At 42.9% G+C, this 22,042-nt stretch overlaps 1 protein-coding gene across 1 annotated transcript in view; it reads right to left on the reverse strand.

Moving 5' to 3' along the window:
* itga9 (integrin, alpha 9) overlaps nt 1–22,042 on the reverse strand; it is a 163,867-nt gene that overhangs the window by 9,411 nt on the left and 132,414 nt on the right. The window contains exons 21-27 of the mRNA XM_029685347.2: nt 19,460–19,543; nt 18,093–18,201; nt 14,680–14,787; nt 9,850–9,975; nt 8,474–8,593; nt 5,243–5,338; nt 1,651–1,770 (exon numbers count right to left, since the gene is read on the reverse strand). Of these exons, the coding sequence (XP_029541207.1) occupies nt 1,651–1,770; nt 5,243–5,338; nt 8,474–8,593; nt 9,850–9,975; nt 14,680–14,787; nt 18,093–18,201; nt 19,460–19,543 (763 nt within the window). The remainder of the gene's footprint in view (nt 1–1,650; nt 1,771–5,242; nt 5,339–8,473; nt 8,594–9,849; nt 9,976–14,679; nt 14,788–18,092; nt 18,202–19,459; nt 19,544–22,042) is intronic.

Consider the following 22,042-nt stretch of genomic DNA (forward strand, 5'->3'; position numbering starts at 1 on the left):
GCCAAGAGCACCTCCCCTGTGACTGACTGCATGCCGCTCTAATCCAAGAGAAGCAGCACTTCACAACTGGACTCTGTGTGAACCAATCTCTGGACAATGTAGCACTGACAAAGGCTTGATGGCTGAAATGTGTTCATTGCGACTGCTGATAATAATTCAAAGTCATACTTTATTTGAGAGTGCTGACTGTCTTTTTCAGAAGAAATGTAGCACTGCCACAGACAAACCAAGAGGCTCTACACAAATTGCCTAATGCAGCTTGTTGTTTAATGAGCTTACGCATTAGCACAGGGAGAAAATGTTCCTCTGACAATATGCCAAATGACATTAGCCAATGATGGCCACATTATACCAGGGCTCTCCGACCCTGTTCCTGGAGAGCTACAGTCATGTAGGTTTTTGCTCCAACCCTAATCTAGCGCACCTGATTCTAATAATTAGCTGGTTGATAAGCTGAATCATTTTAGTTACAACTGGGTTTGGCGTGAAAACCTACAGGAGGGTAGTTCTCCAGGAACAGGGTTGGCGTGAAAACCTACTGGAGGGTAGTTCTCCAGGAACAGGGTTGGAGTGAAAACCTACTGGAGGGTAGTTCTCCAGGAACAGGGTTGGAGTGAAAACCTACTGGAGGGTAGTTCTCCAGGAACCAGGGTTGGAGTGAAAACCTACTGGAGGGTAGTTCTCCAGGAACAGGGTTGGAGTGAAAACCTACTGGAGGGTAGTTCTCCAGGAACAGGGTTGGAGTGAAAACCTACTGGAGGGTAGTTCTCCAGGAACAGGGTTGGCGTGAAAACCTACTGGAGGGTAGTTCTCCAGGAACAGGGTTGGAGTGAAAACCTACTGGAGGGTAGTTCTCCAGGAACAGGGTTGGCGTGAAAACCTACTGGAGGGTAGTTCTCCAGGAACAGGGTTGGAGTGAAAAACCTCCAGGAACTGGAGGGTAGTTCTCCAGGAACAGGGTTGGAGTGAAAACCTACTGGAGGGTAGTTCTCCAGGAACAGGGTTGGAGTGAAAACCCACTGGAGGGTAGTTCTCCAGGAACAGGGTTGGAGTGAAAACCCACTGGAGGGTAGTTCTCCAGGAACAGGGTTGGAGTGAAAACCTACTTGGAGGGTAGTTCTCCAGGAACCAGGGTTGGAATGAAAACCTACTGGAGGGTAGTTCTCCAGGAACAGGGTTGGAGTGAAAACCTACTGGAGGATAGTGATCCAGGAACAGGGTTGGAGAGCCCTACATTATACATTACCATGACACAAACTACAGCAATTAAAGATAGTGCCATTAAGTGGTGAGAAACTAATTATGTAAATTAGAGATAATTATCATAGGAAAAATTTGTCAAATTAGTAAATGACAGGGTACAGTCCTTAATGACCCCAGCCTTGATTACTTTGTGTTAGAATTTGGAGTTGTGGTTAACGTTTTGACCTGGATACAGGTCAACCAGAGTTGGAGGCTACAGTGTAGACTAGAGCACGATGAGGGTGTGTTTGCCAGTTAGAGGGGAGGTGTTCTAGGCTATAGTCTAAAACAATATGAGGGACAAACACCTCCCAATAACAACGCAATAACCAAGTATAGTCCATACTATTCGCTGTACTGCAGAAGACAATGTGTGTTTGTGTGTGTGTGTGTGTATGTGTGTGTTACCTTCCAGAGCAGCACAGCCAGCAGTAGGAAGATGAGTATTCCCACCAGCAGGCTGATGGCAATGATCCAACCAACAACATAGCCCCTTGGCTCCTGGCTGTGGAGCGCCTCGAACACCAGCTGCAACACAATAAGAATACAGTCAAGCATCAAACACAGACACACAGAGACATCCAGCCAACCACTTAGCCCATCGGCTCCTGGAACACCACCTAAAACACAACAAGAAGACAAATAGACTTAGACGTACAGACAACAAGATTACAGTCAAACACAAATATATACACTAACACTCATCTGGAAAACATGAATTGTTTCCGAAACATTATGTATACCTACAACTATGCTAACTTTCCCGAGTGATGGAAATGTGAAAGATGGGAAATTTGAGGCTACAGACAAGATTACATTGGAAACACAGAGAAATACTGTACACAAACCAAGATCACATTACAACACAGACAGACACACGGACACAGAGACAAGATTAAAATAAAACCCAGAGACCTGCTCACCTGTCTCATTATCTAGAAATACCAAAGATCCAAAGCTCTCTATGAGAACTGTATCAGTCTATATCTGACAGACAAACCAGACCACGGAAGACATTCCCATTGGACTGTGGCCGAATCCCAAAGGGCACCCTGTTCCCTAACGAGTGCACAAATTTTGACCAGGGCCCAATCAGAGCTGGTCAAAAGTAGTGCACTATGTAGGGAATAGGGTGCTATTTGGGATACAGACACAGTGGGAATATCTTCTACGGTCTGGTGGAGTTTAAGAGAATCAAATGTTATTGGTCACATACACATATTTAGCAGATGTTATTGCAGGTGTAGTGAAATGCTTGTGTTGCTAGCTGCAACAGTGCAGTAGTATCTAACAATTCACAACAATACACACAAATCTAAAAGAATGGAATTAAGAAATATATAAACATTAGGACGATCAGTGTCGGAGTGGCATTGACTAAAATACAGTAGAATAGAATACAGTATATACAGTCCATATGAAATGAGTAAAACAGGATGTAAACATTATTAAGGTGACTAGTGTTCCATTTTTAAAGTGACCAGTGATTCCATGTCTATATATATATATATATATAAGGCAGCAGCCTCTAAGGTGCAGGGTTGAATGACGACTGCATGATGATGCCATTTCCTGGTTGATAATAGTGTCTGCTGTGAAATGTCTTACTTTTTAAACAGGCTCACGGGAAGTTCCTTTTTGGAACAATAGTGAGAGTATTACTTGGTCTCTGTCCCAAATGGCACCCTATTCCATTTGAAGTGCACTACTTTTGACCAGGACCCATAGGGCTCTGGTCAAAGCCCTAGTCAAAAGTAGTGTGCACTACAGGGAATAGGGTGCCATTTGGAATGCAAGCTTGGCTTGGTGTCAGAGACTGGAATGTCTGGAGGACTATTCCAAGGTGACTTTTAAAAGGAGTTGGATGAAGCCAGAATGTCTGAGAAAGATAGAGGATCCCATGGCGTTATAGGATTTCAAATCAATCATACAATTGCAGCATTCTTGTTCTAATCTAAGAAAGAGTAGAATATTCTGTTGCATAAAATACCTGTTACCCATCTACATTTGAAGTGTTTAGTTATTTCATTGTACATGTGAACGTATTTCAAAACATGAATCAAATCAATCCTACTATTGCATCATCCTCACACAGTAAGGCCACAGATAATATTCTGCTGCACATTATGTGATACGAATCAAAATTGGAGCTGTGTATATAGCCATTTCAGTGTATATGACATGAGATTTTAAAACAACATTGAAACTACTGTATAGTCAGCTCATTTATGAATTTAAGAGAACTGGTTTGTTAAATTCAAAGGAGAACTTCATAACAAACATTCTCCGTCTGAACAAACAGACAGTCTGATCCCACTATAAATTATAGGTCCAAGTCATTTTTGCCTGCTTCCCATGACATTAATTCACAATGACCCACTAAATTATCTGTGTTTACTCTGACAAAATCCTTAGTTGACTTAACTCTTCATAATTTAGCTAAGTGCCAACCTCCAAGGCCAGAGAGGGAGTGAGCCTAAATATTGTCTCTGGAGGGGAGACGTGGTCTCAAACACGCGCACACACACTACTATAGGTGGCAACCAGACAGTGTGTGTTTGTGTCTGTGCTTGATTGAGCTTGCCTGGCTTAATGGACCAATTGAACTGCAAAGCTCGCCCATCTGACACTCCAGGCAGGCTAGAGCAAACAATCAAAATATGTAAGAAAGATCAGCGATAGTGTTTGAACCCAGTGCAGGAAACCCTTCTCCTGTCCCTCCATCCTAGACATCAGGCTTCCACAATAACACACCATTCCAACTGGAATATATGGTGCATAGCGAAAAGGAAAATTACCATGAAATATGGAAGAATTTCACCTCTTTAAACTGTAACGTGTTCCGTTAAGAATACTGTCAGGATACGTCCCAAATGGCACCCTATTCCTGATATCGTGCACTACTTCTGTGATCAAAAGTACGAACACTATATATGGAATAGGGTGCCATTTGGGATGCGTACGCAGCGTTATCAAGAGAGTTTCACCGTGTGAGACTCCAGTCCTCATGGGATAAGGATGCAAATGTGGCATGAAAAACGCAACACCGGCCGAACAACAGACAGAGAAGACAGAGACCCAGAAGGTGACTAGGATAAATCTTCTTTAACTGTCACTCCTCCTGAACGCTTTCCCACATTTGTAAAAAACAAAATCCATTGTGTAATTCTGCCTTCTGTCATTACGAATGCCAAATCACTTGCGTGTGTGCAATGGGAACGTATGTTACCTTCTGATCTGTACTCTGACTGACTCCAGCTGAGTTTGTGCTGAGCTAAAATGTCTATGCCTACGGGTACTAAAACTTAAGGAACCATTTAAGGCGAGTCTTCTATTGCTGAGCTTTATAACATACATTATTTTGTTCTCCCATCACTTACCAGGGCCTGTTTGCATGGCATGGGTGATAAACTAAATCTGGTCAGCTGTTGATAAGTAGCAGGCTTGCTGGGGAAAGGGTCCCATCGCAGTAAAGATAAACCAAGACTACTGCACCCCGAGGGAGCACAGGAACCTACGCCAGGAGATGGAGCTACGAGCTGGGGCCTGGAGGTCATCAATATAATCAGCTGAGAGGATCTGGGATGAGGGGATGCCGAGCGCTCGTCACTTCATTCCACTGGTCCACAGGCACATCCAATCACTCAACGCAAAGGCCTGCTGCCCTGTGTGAGTGTGTATGTATGTATGTGTGTGTGTGTGTGTGTGCTACCCTGCTGTCCTTGAGGACTCACCCCCCCAAAATACAACCCCCATGACATCCAGGTTGAGCTAGTTTCCTGCCACCAGCTGCTCCCCAGGCTTAAATCAAGATTCAGCTTCTAGATTCACCCCTCAAGGCTGGCTGAGGTACAACACCTAATAGTATTAAACTGGCTGTCTCACTGACATCATGTTGTGTCTACTACATGCTGAAACTGATCCCCTCAAACATGCTGATTGGGTCACACATACTCTAAAGTGCTTTGCAGTAATACATCTGTGTGAGTGATGTTCTTACTGAAGTGTCTTCTGATAGGCCCTCTGGTACCTCCATGGCCCTCCCGTCCACTCTCACATTACCCCTCGTCACGAACTGGATCAACGACGAGCTGTCCTATAGGTGTGTGAGGAGAAGGGGGAGGGGGGATAAATAGAAGGTGTTTAATACAACTTCCTTTAGATCCATAATGCAATACCAATATACTTGTGTAATAACCATGTACAGTAACAATGTAATAATCATGTAATAACTGTGTAACAACCATGTAACAATGTCATATGTAATAACCGTGTAACAACCATGTAACAATGTCATATGTAATAACCGTGTAACAACCATGTAACAATGTCATATGTAATAACCGTGTAACAACCATGTAACAATGTCATATGTAATAACCGTGTAACAATGTCATATGTAATAACCGTGTAACAATGTCATATGTAATAACCATGTAACAATGTCATATGTAACAACCATGTAACTACCATGTAACAATGTCATATGTAATAACCATGTAACAATGTCATATGTAACAACCATGTAACAACCATGTAACAATGTCATATGTAACAACCATGTAACAACCATGTAACAATGTCATATGTAACAACCATGTAACAACCATGTAACAATGTCATATGTAATAACCGTGTAACAACCATGTAACAATGTCATATGTAATAACCGTGTAACAACCATGTAACAATGTCATATGTAATAACCGTGTAACAACCATGTAACAATGTCATATGTAATAACCGTGTAACAATGTCATATGTAATAACCGTGTAACAATGTCATATGTAATAACCATGTAACAATGTCATATGTAACAACCATGTAACTACCATGTAACAATGTCATATGTAATAACCATGTAACAATGTCATATGTAACAACCATGTAACAACCATGTAACAATGTCATATGTAACAACCATGTAACAACCATGTAACAATGCCATATGTAACAACCATGTAACAACCATGTAACAATGTCATATGTAATAATCACATAACAACCATGTAACAATGTCATATGTAATAATCACATAACAGCCATGTAACAATGTCATATGTAATAACCATGTAACAGCCATGTAAAAATGTCATATGTAATAACCATGTAACAACCATGTAACAATGCCATATGTAACAACCATGTAACAATGTCATATGTAATAACCATGTAAGAGCCATGTAACAATGTCATATGTAATAATCATATAACAACCATGTAACAATGTCATATGTAATAACCATGTAACAATGTCATATGTAATAACCATGTAACAACCATGTAACAATGTCATATGCAATAACCTTGTAACAATGTCATATGCAATAACCTTGTAACAATGTCATATGTAACAACCATGTAACAACCATGTAACAATGTCATATGTAATAATCATGTAACAGCCATGTAACAATGTCATATGTAATAACCATGTAACAACCATGTAACAATGCCATATGTAACAACCATTTAACAACCATGTAACAATGTCATATGTAATAACCATGTAACAGCCATGTAACAATGTCATATGTAATAACCATGTAACAACCATGTAACAATGTCATATGTAATAATCACATAACCACCATGTAACAATGGCATATGTAATAACCATGTAACAACCATGTAACAATGTCATATGTAATAACCATGTAACAGCCATGTAACAATGTCATATGTAATAATCACATAACAACCATGTAACAATGGCATATGTAATAACCATGTAACAGCCATGTAACAATGTCATATGTAACAACCATGTAACAACCATGTAACAATGTCATATGTAATAATCATATAACAACCATGTAACAATGTCATATGTAATAACCATGTAACAGCCATGTAACAATGTCATATGTAATAATCATATAACAACCATGTAACAAAGTCATATGTAATAACCATGTAACAGCCATGTAACAATGTCATATGTAATAATCATATAACAACCATGTAACAATGTCATATGTAATAACCATGTAACAATGTCATATGTAATAACCATGTAACAACCATGTAACAATGTCATGTAACAACCATGTAACAATGTCATATGCAATAACCTTGTAACAATGTCATATGTAACAACCATGTAACAACCATGTAACAATGTCATGTAACAACCATGTAACAATGTCATATGTAATAATCATGTAACAGCCATGTAACAATGTCATATGTAATAACCATGTAACAACCATGTAACAATGCCATATGTAATAACCATGTAACAACCATGTAACAATGCCATATGTAACAACCATTTAACAACCATGTAACAATGTCATATGTAATAACCATGTAACAGCCATGTAACAGCCATGTAACAATGTCATATGTAATAACCATGTAACAACCATGTAACCATGTAAAAATGTCATATGTAATAACCATGTAACAGCCATGTAACAATGTCATATGTAATAACCATGTAACAACCATGTAACAATGTCATATGTAATAACCATGTAACAGCCATGTAACAATGTCATATGTAATAATCATGTAACAATGTCATATGTAATAATCATGTAACAATGTCATATGTAATAACCATGTAACAATGTCATATGTAATAACCATGTAACAGCCATGTAACAATGTCATATGTAATAACCATGTAACAATGTCATATGTAATAACCATGTAACAACCATGTAACAATGTCATATGCAATAACCTTGTAACAATGTCATATGTAATAATCATGTAACAACCATGTAACAATGTCATGTAATAATCATGTAACAATGTCATATGTAATAACCATGTAACAGCCATGTAACAATGTCATATGCAATAACCTTGTAACAATGTCATGTAATAATCATGTAACAACCATGTAACAATGTCATGTAATAACCATGTAACAGCCATGTAACAATGTCATATGTAATAACCATGTAACAACCATGTAACAATGTCATATGTAATAATCATGTAACAATGTCATATGTAATAACCAATTTGTAAGTCGCTCTGGATAAGAGCGTCTGCTAAATGACTTAAATGTAAATGTAAATGTAATAATCATGTAACAGCCATGTAACAATGTCATATGTAATAATCATGTAACAATGTCATATGTAATAACCATGCAACAACCATGTAACAATGTCATATGTAATAACCATGTAACAACCATGTAATAATCATGTAACAACCATGTAATAATCATGTAACAACCATGTAATAATTATGTAATAACCATGTGCATACCCGATTCAGTATCTCTGTGTTTAGTAGAAGTTTCACATCTATACTGATAGCATCCTCTTTGGTCTGGGAGCCTAGATTACATGAGATAGTTAAACATGCTCTCCCTGGCCGGTCACAATCCTGTTGGAGAGAGAGATGAGGTAGAGAGACAGTGAGAGGGGGAATTGGGAGAGAAAGAGAGAGAGCGAGCGAGATGGAGAGAGAGAGGAAGGATAGGGATTGAGAGAGAGAAAGAAGGGGGGATATAGAGCGGGAGCGAGAGAGAGAGAGAGAAGTGGAGAGAGAAGGGGGAGAGAGATAGGGACACAGAGAGAGAAAGAATGGGGGATAGAGAGCGGGAGCGAGAGAGAGAGAGAGAAGTGGAGAGAGATAGGGACACAGAGAGAGAAAGGGGGGATAGAGAGCAGGAGAGAGGGAGAGAGAGAGAAGTGGAGAGAGATAGGGACACAGAGAGAGAAAGAAGAGAGCAGGAGAGAGGGAGAGAGGACAGCGAGAAAGAAGGAGAGAGAGGAACAGTTGTTACACTACAACACACATCATACATCAGCAGGGGAAATACCTTCAGTGAACCCTAAAACTCCACTGACTGACTGTCCCAAGTGTGTGTGGAAGTGTGTGTGCATGCATCTGTATGTTTGCATGAGTGCGTCTGTGTGTGAAACTTTCTCTCTTTGTGCCTGTGTGTGTGTGTGTGTTTCTCTCTCTGTGTCTGTGTTGTGTATTTCTCTCTCTGTGTCTGTGTTATGCGTTTCTCTCTCTGTGTCTGTGTTGTGTGTTTCTCTCTCTGTGTCTGTGTTGTGTGTTTCTCTCTCTGTGTCTGTGTTGTGTGTTTCTCTCTCTGTGTCTGTGTTGTGTGTGTTTCTCTCTCTGTGTCTGTGTTGTGTATTTCTCTCTCTGTGTCTGTGTTGTGTGTTTTCTCTCTGTGTCTGTGTTGTGTGTTTCTCTCTCTGTGTCTGTGTTGTGTGTTTCTCTCTCTGTGTCTGTGTTGTGTGTTTCTCTCTCTGTGTCTGTGTTGTGTATTTCTCTCTCTGTGTCTGTGTTGTGTGTTTCTCTCTCTGTGTCTGTGTTGTGTGTTTCTCTCTCTGTGTCTGTGTGTGTGTTTCTCTCTCTGTGTCTGTGTGTGTGTTTCTCTCTCTGTGTCTGTGTTGTGTGTTTCTCTCTCTGTGTCTGTGTTGTGTATTTCTCTCTCTGTGTCTGTGTTGTGTATTTCTCTCTCTGTGTCTGTGTTGTGTGTTTCTCTCTCTGTGTCTGTGTTGTGCGTTTCTCTCTCTGTGTCTGTGTTGTGTGTTTCTCTCTCTGTGTCTGTGTTGTGTGTTTCTCTCTCTGTGTCTGTGTTGTGTGTTTCTCTCTCTGTGTCTGTGTGTGTGTTTATTTACCAGGACCCTGCGGCCAGACTTGGTGAAGAAGGCGAAGATGGTGTGGAAGATATTCTCTCTGTCCTGGGGGATGGTACAGGGCTGGGGATTCCTGTGGGGGGTACAGTTCCCTCGCCCCTCCGCCACCTGGGGAGATGGAGAGAGATGTGGAGAGAGGAGGGGGAGGTTGAGGGAGGAGAGGGAGGATAGGAGTTGGAGAGAGTAATCTCTCAGAATTGTTCAACAATATACACATTCTACAAGTAAGTAATAACAGAGGACTCTCCTGAGAGCCCAATAATGTTATTTTTAAGACCCACTGATGTTCATACAAATATATTTCTCATAATGTTAAAGGTTTAACAATATGTTTATTGGTTTAACATGATTTTTACTTGTTTTAAAAAGTACAAGGACTGGGTGCCTGTGGGACCGTCGGTGAGTGAAGAGAAAAGTCTGACTCTGGTTCATTGGACTCGGCCTTCAGCTTGTAGGGGTCCCCAGGGTGTGAGCTTGAGAGTGTGGATGTGGAGACTGTCTCTGTCCCAAATGGGAACCTACTTCCTATATAGTGCTCTGGTCAAAAGTAGTACACTATATAGGGAGTAGGCTGCCATTTGGGACGCAAGCCTGTCTATCAGGCATACTGTCACCTATTCCTGCTGATGTCCCAGGATTATGGGTCTTAGGGGTTGAGAGGAAGTTCTGTCCCCCAGCAGGAGGGCAGGAGGTGGGGGTAGAAAATGACAGACGGTGCCGCTCCCTGACAGGTTTCCCATATGGAGTGATTTAGAGCCAGGGTGGTTTATCACCACCAACCATACCCCCAGGGAACACTTCCCCTTTCCTCTCTCTGCTTACCCTTTCCTCTGCCTCCCCCCTCTCCCTCTCTACCCCCATATCTCTCTCTTTGTCGCTCTTTCTTTCTCCCTCCCCCACCATTTCTCTCTCTCTACTATCCCTCTTTTTCTCCCTCTGTCTCGCTCCACGCTCTGTTTCTCTCTCTCCATCTCTCCCCGATCCTTCGCTTTCTCCCTCTCTCATCCCCTTTTTTGATCTCTCCATCTCTACCCGACCCCCCCTCTTTCTTTCTTTCTTTCTCTCTCTCTCTCACAACCTCACCCTCTCTCTTATCCAGAAGGGGAAGTGTCCTATAACCTCTCCATTGTCTGTTTTATACCACCCACTACCTCTCTACCCCTTCAGAGCACTATTTTATTCTATCTACAATCGCTACACTTTTATGACTTTGGGCTTAACTGTCCAGGGTATCCTGTGTTTTTGTTACTTCAATCCACTGCCTGAGAAAGAGTCATGTCTGTGACCCAAATGGCACTCTGTTCCCTATATAGGGCACTACTTTTTCGGGAATAGGATGCCATTTTGGACAGACAATATCATTCATACAGTGGGCTAACTTTAACTCTGTCTGTTAGATGAGAGAGAGATATATAGAAAGTGAGGTGAGAGAGAATGCGAGAATGAGAGAGAAAGAGAGAAAGAGAGAGGAGAGAGAGAATGAGAGCGATAAAGAATGAGAGAGAAAAGAGAGAGAGAGAAAGAGAGAGAGAGCGAGAAAGAGAGAGAGAGAGCGAGAAAGAGAGAGAGAGAGCGAGAAAGAGAGAGAGAGAGCGAGAGAGAGCGAGAGAGAGAGAGAGAGAGAGAGAGAGAGAGAGAGGAGAGAGAGGAGAGAGAGGAGAGAGACTCCCTGCTGGAAGAGAATTTAATGGTATGGAATTCTGAATAGATTGATGGTATGTTTAGTTTCCCTAGAGTAAGGGCCACAGCTCATTTTGCTGTGATACATTATATCAATAAAGACATTGTTGACTCTCAAAAGCTGGTTTTGTTTTAATAATGACTGCATCATTATTGTACATGAAAAAACAATGTTGTTTCTGGCGTCAGTGTGTAGCCCACCATTTGGTGCCAGACAGGTGTTGGACTAATTGACCAATTATGTTTATTTATTTTGTATCCATTGCTACCAGATTCTTAGTTAATACCAATCAAATCTCAGGTAAGTATAATCTTAAACCGAGCTCCTAAATAAAGGGTTGCCTTGTTGTTTTTTTACACTGAAATCAATACGTTAGGGTGAATGTAAGATCATGACTGGAAATCAAACCAACTGCAACGCGCCAAGTTTTTTTGCTCGTTTTTCTTGCATGTTTATTTTGTCTGTTAATAGATGTCTGTCACGCTGAAATACAGTATAAGGAGAACATCTCACTGTAAAATCCTTATCCATATAGGACAGAGAGACTACATATTCAGACCGTGTTAATTAACACAGACAAAGGGTGTATCCAAAATGGCACCCTATTCCCTATGTAGTGCACTACTTTTGACCAGGGCCCCAGTTTCTGATCGCTGTGACTCCATATCTACGTTGGGGATGTTATAGAATAGTAGAATGATCTGCAGGTGTCCCATTACCCCCCGTTTCCCCCGCCATCTCCCCGTTAGTTCCATGCAAGCTATCTGATCCTTCCAAGTGATTCCAGATGTGGTGACGCAGGGTGGGATACGGTCTGCAGTCTCTGCTCCAGTCCTCCCATTCACACAGTCAACACAATTAACAGGTTGAGCTCTCCCCTGATCTACCTATATGCAGGGGTTATGATAACACAGCACCCACTGAGGGTATGGAGTTTCTCAGCCTAAATGAGACACTGCTGTTCTGAAACAAAATGGTCGCCCAGGCAGGCTAGCTATAGTAGCTGTATCAACATTTCTTTCCCCTTTATAGATTTTTTGGCTCAAAAGGTGCCTCGCACTGTTCTAACAGGTCCTGTGTTCCATGACCCGAGACAGATAAACTAGCAGCTTGTATTAAAGTGTTTGCTACTGTGGATCCAGAGCACTCGGCCATGAAGGCAAACAAGAGTGATAGACTTCATTCTGTAGGATAAAGGCAACAAAGGATGTGGATGGCCTGTAGGTCGATAAACCAATAAATAACGCCAGAGGTACTAATGTTTGGGCGAATGGGTAAATAGTGTGGGGAGACTGCTGTTGGACATATAGACAGCGAAATAATGTTATGGGTCTCCCCTCTGAGCCTGGTTCTTGTCTAGATATCTTCCTTCTAGGAAGTTTTTCACTAGCCTTTTGATTGCCCTTTGAAGTCCAGGCTCGGTTAAGCATTAGCATGCTTCAGTTCGGCTGGCGCCTAGCTGAACTTGGCTAGGCAAACCGAACGAATGTGCTCGCATAGTCCCTTAAAAGAACTTTGCTTGAAAAATTAGGAAAAAAGTGCCAATAGCACTATTTGTCCACTTTGAGATGCCGTAGCCAATATACACATCCTCAAAATTGTTAGAATTAAACTCAAGAAATCTGTCATTCATTTTGATGTTTTTGCCAAGGAGATCTGTCACGCAATTTTACATCTAACTAAGAGGTTTAGTGCAGTATTTCTCAATAACATCTCTCGTTTAATGACAAAAAATACTTTATTGAAGAATCCCTACTGCTGACCAATCACCGTCGAAGGGGCGTAGACTTCGGCTACTGACCTTGGCTTGCCTCGAGAAAGAATGTTGTGAGCCCGAACAGCCCCCCAAAAAAAACTTACCGAAGTCCAAAACAAACAAAAACGTCACAAAATACCGTCATGAGCCCTATTTGCACGGGACGAGAATTACTATAGAACGTCGGTTATGTAATTATTACCCCAGCATGTCCGTTTTTCCAGTGGACGATTCGGATGGGATTAGTTTTACCAAACTGCCCCTGCAATGATTTGTTTTCCTCATTCAAAATTGACCGCTATGAAGGAAGCCTGGAGGCTCTCCAGGCGAGAAGATATTTCAAATATCTAGGAATATGCTGATATTGACCTGATGACTTTCAGTTAAAATAATAATGCATATCAATTCACTTCCTTCAACCTACGCAGACATTTAATTGACGTATTTTGCAATTTATCAATTCATTAGCACAATATCGTCCACTTCATTATTTAAAAGAGAAGTATGGCACTAGGAAAGTTGATATGTGACAAAACAGATCATTCATCTGTAGGCCATGTGCATAGCACTTTGTTTAAGCATCGATTGGTTCCCATGTTCTTACCCAAACTGGGTGCTCCACCTGTTAAACTCTGTAATATCCCTTAAAACACAGGAATGATGATTCGCACAGGATAAGTATTATCAGAGGACCTGGGAGTTTTCTGAAAAACAGTAGGTTTTTAGGGCTGGGATAACAACCTTCCTGTAAAAATGAGTGACATGGCAGATTCGGACAGGACTAAAATGACGGATGTGGTGATGTGTGCTCGTGCACATAATTCCATTACCTGAGCTGCCGCAGTAAAACCGCCCCAATAGGGCTATAATATATGCACAAACTGTTTTGGCTGGGAAGCATGCGGACGCCTTTGGTGTAAAGCACTTTGTAGAGTCTGCTGATGTAACAAGGACCTTATACATGAATCTGATTAATTTAATTTGATTGATAGACTGCTTTTGGATGGATGGATTGGTAAATAATGTAGATACCGGTCGATCATTTGGACAGATGGATGGACAGGTAAAAAGACTGTTGTTGGCAGACAGGTAGGCCAGACTGAGGTACACACCTATGGTACACATCTGCCCTTTTGCCAGCCAGATGGTTGATTGATAGATAGACAGATACATACATATATAGACAGATACATACATATATAGACAGATACATACATACATAGACAGATACATACATACATACATACATACATACATACATACATACATACATACATACATACATAGATAGATACATACATACATACATACATACATAGAGAGATACATACATACATAGACAGATACATACATACAGACAGACATACAGACAGACCTGTGAGTCCATGATGAGGAACATGTCGGCCCCATTGCCAGCCAGCCGGTTGGGGATCCTGATGTCCACTATGGAGCCAGGGAGCCTGCTGGGGCCATTGTTGATCACCTGGAAGAAGATGAGAAAGAGGGAAATATTAGGGAGAGAAATATTGTGGAGGGTAGAGAGAAATATTAGGGAGAGAAATATTGTGGAGGGTAGAGAGAAATAGAAAGTCGGGGGTTAGAGAGGTAGAGAATTGAGGTTAGAGAGATATGGTGTGGGCGGGGCCTAGCTCCACTCCCATTCCCCAGGCGCTCTCATTTGTTGACTTCTGTAACCGTAAAAGCCTTGGTTTCATGCATGTTAACATTAGTAGCCTCCTCCCTAAGTTTGTTTTATTCACTGCCCTAGCACACTCTGGCTTAGGAAGACCACCAAAAACCCTGAAAGTTCCATCCCTAACTATAAGATTTTCCGACAAGATAGAACTGCCAAAGGGGGCGGAGTTGCAATCTACTGCAGGGATAGCCTGCAGAGTTCTGTCTTACTATCCAGGTCTGTGCCCAAACAATTTGAGCTTCTACTTAAAAAAATCCACCTCTCCAGAAACAAGTCTCTTACCGTTGCCCCCAGCTGTGCCCTGGACACCACATGCAAATTGATTGCCCCCCCCATCTATCTTCAGAGTTCGTTCTGTTAGGTGACCTAAACTGGGACATGCTTAACACCCCGACCATCCTACAATCTAAGCTTGATGCTCTCAATCTCACAAATTATTAATGAACCCACCAGGTACAACCCCAAATCCATAAACACGGGCACCCTCATAGATATCATCCTAACCAACCTGCCCTCCAAATACACCTCCGCTGTCTTCAACCAGGATCTCAGCAATCACTGCCTCATTGCCTGCATCTGTAATGGGTCTGCGGTCAAGCGACCACCCCTCATCACTGTGAAACGCTCCCTAAAACACTTCTGCGAGCAGGCCTTTCTAATCGACCTGGCCCGGGTATCCTGGAAGGATATTGACCTCATTCCGTCAGTAGAGGACGCCTGGTTGTTCTTTAAAACTGCTTTCCTCACCATCTTAAATAAGCATGCTCCATTCCAAAAAATTAGAACAAGGAACAGATATAGCCCTTAGTTCACTCCAGACCTGACTGCCCTTGACCAGCACAAAAACATCCTATGGCGTACTGCATTAGCATCGAATAGCCCCCACGATATGCAACTTTTCAGGGACGTTAGGAACCAATATACACAGGCAGTTAGGAAAGCAAAGGCTAGCTTTTTTAAACAGACATTTGCATCCTGTAGCACTAACTCCAAAAAGTTTTGTGACACTGTAAAGTCCATGGAGAATAAGAGCACCTCCTCCCAGCTGCCCAGTGCTAAGAGGCTAAGAGGCTAAGAAACACTGTCACCACGATAAATCCGCAATAATTTAGAATTTCAATAAGCATTTTTCTACGGCTGACCATGCTTTCCACCTGGCTGCCCCGACCCCGGTCAACAGCCCTGCACCCCTCACTGCAACTTGCCCAAGCCTCCCCATTTCTCCTTCACCCAAATACAGATAGCTGATGTTCTGAAAGAGCTGCAAAATCTGGACCCTCTCTGAAATTGTTGCAACCCCTATTACTAGCTTGTTCAACCTCTCTTTTGTATCATCTGAGATCCCCAAAGATTAGAAAGCGGCTGTGTTCATCCCCCTCTTCAAAGGGGGAGACACTCTAGACCCAAACTGCTACAGACCTATATCTATCCCACCATGCCTTTCTAAGGTCTTCGAAAGCCAAGTTAACAAACAGATCACCGGCCATTTCGAATTCCACTGTACCTTCTCCGCTATGCAATCTGGTTTCCGAGCTGGTATACGGGTGCACTTCAGCCACGCTCAAGGTCCTAAACGATATCATAACTGCCATCGATAAGAAACAATACTGTGCAGCTGTTTTCATTGACCTGGCCAAGGCTTTCGACTCTGTCAATCACCATATTCTTATCAGCAGACTCAACAGCCGTGGCTTCTCAAAAGACTGCCTAGCCTGGTTCACCAACTACTTATCTGACAGAGTTCAGTGTGTCAAATCGGAGGGCCTGTTGTCCAGAACTCTGGCAGTCTCAATGGGGGTGCCACAAGGTTCAATCCTTGGGCCGACTCTTTTCTCTGTATAAATCAATGATGTCGCTCTTGCTGCTGGTGATTCTCTGATCAACCTGTACGCAGATGAAACCATTCTGTATACTTCTGGCCCTTCTTCGGACACTGTTAACTAACCTCCAGACGAGCTTCAATGCCATACAACTCTCCTTCCGTGGCCTCCAACTGCTCTTAAATGCAAGCAAAACTAAATGCATACCCTTCAACCGATCGCTGCCCAAACCTACCCACCCGTCCAGCATCACTACTCTGGACGGTTCTGAATTAGAATATGTGGACAACTACAAATACCTAGGTGTCTGGTTAGACTGTAAACTCTCCTTCCAGACTCACATTAAGCATCTCCAATCCAAAATTAAATCTAGCATCCTTCACTCATGCTGCCTAACATACTCCAGTAAAATTTACTATCCTACCGATCCTAGACTTTGGCAATGTCATTTACAAAATAGCCTCCAACACTCTACTCAGCAAATTGGATGTAGTCTATCACAGTGCCGTCCGTTATTGTCACCAAAGCCCCACATACTACCCACCACTGCGACCTGTATGCTCTCGTTGACTGGCCCTCGCTTCATATCTGTCGCCAAACCCACTGGCTCCAGGTCATCTATAAGTTGTTGCTAGGTAAAGCCCCGCCTTATCTCAGCTCACTGGTCACCATAGCAGCAACCACCCGCAGCACGCGCTCCAGCAGGTATATTTCACTGGTCACCCCCAAAGCAAATTCCTCGTCCGGCCGCCTTTTCTTCCAGTTCTCTGCTGCCAATGACTGGAACGACCTGCAAAAATCACTGAAACTGGAGACTCATATCTCCCTCACTAGCTGTCAGAGCAGTTCACAGATCACTGCACTTGTACATAGCCAATCTGTAAATAGCCCATCCAACTACCTCATCACCATATTGTTATTTATTTTGCATCCCAGTACCGCTACTTACACACTCATCTTCTGCACATCTATCACCCCAGTGTTTAATTTGCCATACTGTAATAATTTCGCCACTATGGCCAATTTATTGCCTCACCCTCCTTATCCTACCTCATTTGCACACACTGTATATAGACTTTCTCTATTGTATTATTGACTGTATGTTTGTTTATTCCATGTGTAACTCTGTGTTGTTGTTTGTGTCGCACTGCTTTGCTTTATCTTGGCCAGGTCGCAGTTGTAAATGAGAACTTGTTCTCAACTAGCCTACCTGGTTAAATAAAGGTGAAATAAATCAAATAAACGGGGTGCCGGGAGGGGTGTCACCAGTACCTGAAAGGTGAAGTTGAGTGGCTGGAAGTTACACTCCATGTCCTCCAGCTGGACGAAGCGAGAGGCATCGATGGAGTTCCCATACTCAAAGGACGTCGGGTTCACCACACTGTGGACAGACGGACAGACAGAGACAGACAGAATGTCAGGCATCAAGGCAGACAGGAAAGCAGATGGACAGTTAGACAGTTCAACTAACAGTCAGTCAGTCAGTCAGACAGACAGTAATTGGTATTGCACATTACCAACAGATTCATGATATCAAATCACTTTTGTTTTATAACAAATTTGTGTAGGTCTGTATGTTTTATATATAAATTGACTGTAAGAGAGGGTGATTAAAGACTGGTGTGTGTTGTCCAGATGTTTTCTTTGTGTCCTGCGGGGGAGGAAGGCTGTTCTGTTGTTGTGAGAATGGAACATTTCAGCTTGAAAGCCCTTTATCTCTAGCTGCATTTTATCAGAGAGTTAGTTAGTTCAGAGAGAGAGAGAGAGCGAGGGACAGACACAGAGAGAGCATAAATCAGAGAAAATGGAGAGAGAGATGCAATGTCCAAATGGCCAAGTTCCTCCACAGAGAGAAAACAGCTCAGCTACAGCTCTGCTGTCTGATAATGTAACTCAGCTCTGTCTGTCTGGTGACTTTAATCTGTCAAGAGGCTTAGAACAGAGCTGTAGAGACCAGGCAGACACACAAACTAGCAGAGAAACTGAGCATTAGTTTGACTACCACTTTGATCTTAATGTGACCGTTTATATTCATCTTGATACAGCTTGATTTTAGCCACCATTTTAGCATGCAGTCCAAGCTGCTTGATACTGTATATTTGAATAATCCATGGTGTTGTCTAGTGACTTCATCTGATAGCATATGCGTAGCATAAATTCAGAGTCTACGCACCCAGACAGTATGGGAATGTAGTGTGTTTGGCCCATAGAGATAGTTAGAGGATTCAACTTTGATATAACATGTTTTTGCATGGGCATTGCCATCTTCTTCTTGAGTGCTATGGTTTGTAAATGGCTTTAAGCTATATCACCACCATCTAGTGGCCACAATAAATGAATTACAATATTTGGTTCAGGACTCCAGCACTGCAGATGGCGGTAAATCACCAATATTAGCTTTACGCTTTTTTCAAACACAAAATAAGAAGCAAATGGACTACTTTAAAATGGAGATAGCCTTAATGGCGCTGCCCATGTTGGCACAGATGCCGTAATAGCACAGACACAAAGATCTTTCCATCTCTATGGTTTGGCCTAACTGTAATGAATGGTTTACAGTATGTCTACAGTTAGCAGACCACTCCCATTGCAGACAAAGTAATTATGTTTTGTCCTCTTGCGCATTTTGAACCACTTACCCAGTGATAGTTGTGTCTACCTCATGGACCAGTGGGATAGAAAGATCCAAGGTGTTGTCCAACAGTTTATGTTCAGGGTTGGCACTACAATGAGAAAACAATAACAGGCATTTAACATATAGTCAATGATAGTAGATGTTAATACATTAACAATGCCAATTTTCAGCATAGTGATTCAAGTACAAATCTTTGTATTCTTGACAGCAACATGAAAGAGAAAGTTAGCTAGGTCTTAAATTCTTCTGTCAAAGAAAGAAAGGTATTGTTTCCACTGCTAACTTCACTAATCTGGCAACTTGAAGTTATTCACCCCTCCCAGCCTTATGTGACAGCAGACCCCTCCCAGCCTTATACGACAGCAGACCCTTCTGGTCTTATGTGAAAGCAGTTGTAGCCATAGCCGCGGGAAGCAGGGGTTCTGAGGGTACTTCCGGGTTGGAGCGAGCAGTCGCATCCGCACTTCGGTCTGCACTTCGGTCTGCAGGTAGTATAACTTTTCATTACATTTCATTATAGTACAACGGTTTGATTTGTCTAATCTTAGCAATTTCTTCTTAGCTAGCTACATAGCAGTCTTTGTATCAAAGATAATTGCGTAATTATCGTATTTCGTCGTCCTAACTTATCTGCCCAGCAGCTAGCCAGCTAGCTAACGCCCACCGTCTACATAGCTAGCTACATAGCCGTCTCTGTATCAAAGATAATTGTGTAGATAATTGTGTAGTCTAGAGCGATTTTCTAGGTTACCTAGCCAGCTATTGTCGTTCTTTTAACGCAACGTAACGTAATCAACACTGCTAGCTAGCTAGCCAGCAAGCCCCAGAATCAACAACGCAGCCAGCTATTTGTCGTCATTAACGTAGGAGACACTGCTAGCTAGCCAACAGCTAGCCAACGTCTACCGATTAGAACTCAACAACCCGGTCGCATTCCGCCTCGCTCCACAGGTAGTATCACATTTTCATTTCATTTCATTACAGTACAACGGTTTGATTTGTTTGATCGTAGCTAGCTACATAGCTAGCTACATAGCCGTCTCTGTATCAAAGATAATTGTGTAGTCTAGAGCGATTTTCTAGGTTACCTAGCCAGCTATTGTCGTTCTTTTAACGCAACGTAACGTAATCAACACTGCTAGCTAGCCAGCTAGCCCCCGAATCAACAACGCAGCCACTGCCAGCTAGCCTACAAAGTCAACAACGCAGCCACTGCCAGCTAGCCTACTTCAGCAGTACTGTATAATTTTTAATCATTTTAGTCAATAAGATTCTTGCTACGTAAGCTCAACTTTCTGAACATTCGAGACGTGTAGTCCACTTGTCATTCAATCTCCTTTGCATTAGCGTAGCCTCTTCTGTAGCCTGTCAACTATGTGTCTGTCTATCCCTGTTCTCTCCTCTCTGCACAGACCATACAAACGCTCCACACCGCGTGGCCGCGGCCACCCTAATCTGTTGGTCCCAGCGCGCACGACCCACGTGGAGTTCCAGGTCTCCGGTAGCCTCTGGAACTGCCGATCTGCGGCCAACAAGGCAGAGTTCATCTCAGCCTATGCCTCCCTCCAGTCCCTCGACTTCTTGGCACTGACGGAAACATGGATCACCACAGACAACACTGCTACTCCTACTGCTCTCTCTTCGTCCGCCCACGTGTTCTCGCACACCCCGAGAGCTTCTGGTCAGCGGGGTGGTGGCACCGGGATCCTCATCTCTCCCAAGTGGTCATTCTCTCTTTCTCCCCTTACCCATTTGTCTATCGCCTCCTTTGAATTCCATGCCGTCACAGTTACCAGCCCTTTCAAGCTTAACATCCTTATCATTTATCGCCCTCCAGGTTCCCTCGGAGAGTTCATCAATGAGCTTGATGCCTTGATAAGCTCCTTTCCTGAGGACGGCTCACCTCTCACAGTTCTGGGCGACTTTAACCTCCCCACGTCTACCTTTGACTCATTCCTCTCTGCCTCCTTCTTTCCACTCCTCTCCTCTTTTGACCTCTCCCTCTCACCTTCCCCCCCTACTCACAAGGCAGGCAATACGCTCGACCTCATCTTTACTAGATGCTGTTCTTCCACTAACCTCATTGCAACTCCCCTCCAAGTCTCCGACCACTACCTTGTATCCTTTTCCCTCTCGCTCTCATCCAACACTTCCCACACTGCCCCTACTCGGATGGTATCGCGCCGTCCCAACCTTCGCTCTCTCTCCCCCTTCTCTCTCCTCTTCCATCCTATCATCTCTTCCCTCTGCTCAAACCTTCTCCAACCTATCTCCTGATTCTGCCTCCTCAACCCTCCTCTCCTCCCTTTCTGCATCCTTTGACTCTCTATGTCCCCTATCCTCCAGGCCGGCTCGGTCCTCCCCTCCCGCTCCGTGGCTCGACGACTCATTGCGAGCTCACAGAACAGGGCTCCGGGCAGCCGAGCGGAAATGGAGGAAAACTCGCCTCCCTGCGGACCTGGCATCCTTTCACTCCCTCCTCTCTACATTTTCCTCTTCTGTCGCTGCTGCTAAAGCCACTTTCTACCACTCTAAATTCCAAGCATCTGCCTCTAACCCTAGGAAGCTCTTTGCCACCTTCTCCTCC

Source organism: Oncorhynchus nerka, linkage group LG16 (assembly GCF_034236695.1).
Source record: "Oncorhynchus nerka isolate Pitt River linkage group LG16, Oner_Uvic_2.0, whole genome shotgun sequence".
Lineage (NCBI taxonomy): Eukaryota > Metazoa > Chordata > Actinopteri > Salmoniformes > Salmonidae > Oncorhynchus > Oncorhynchus nerka.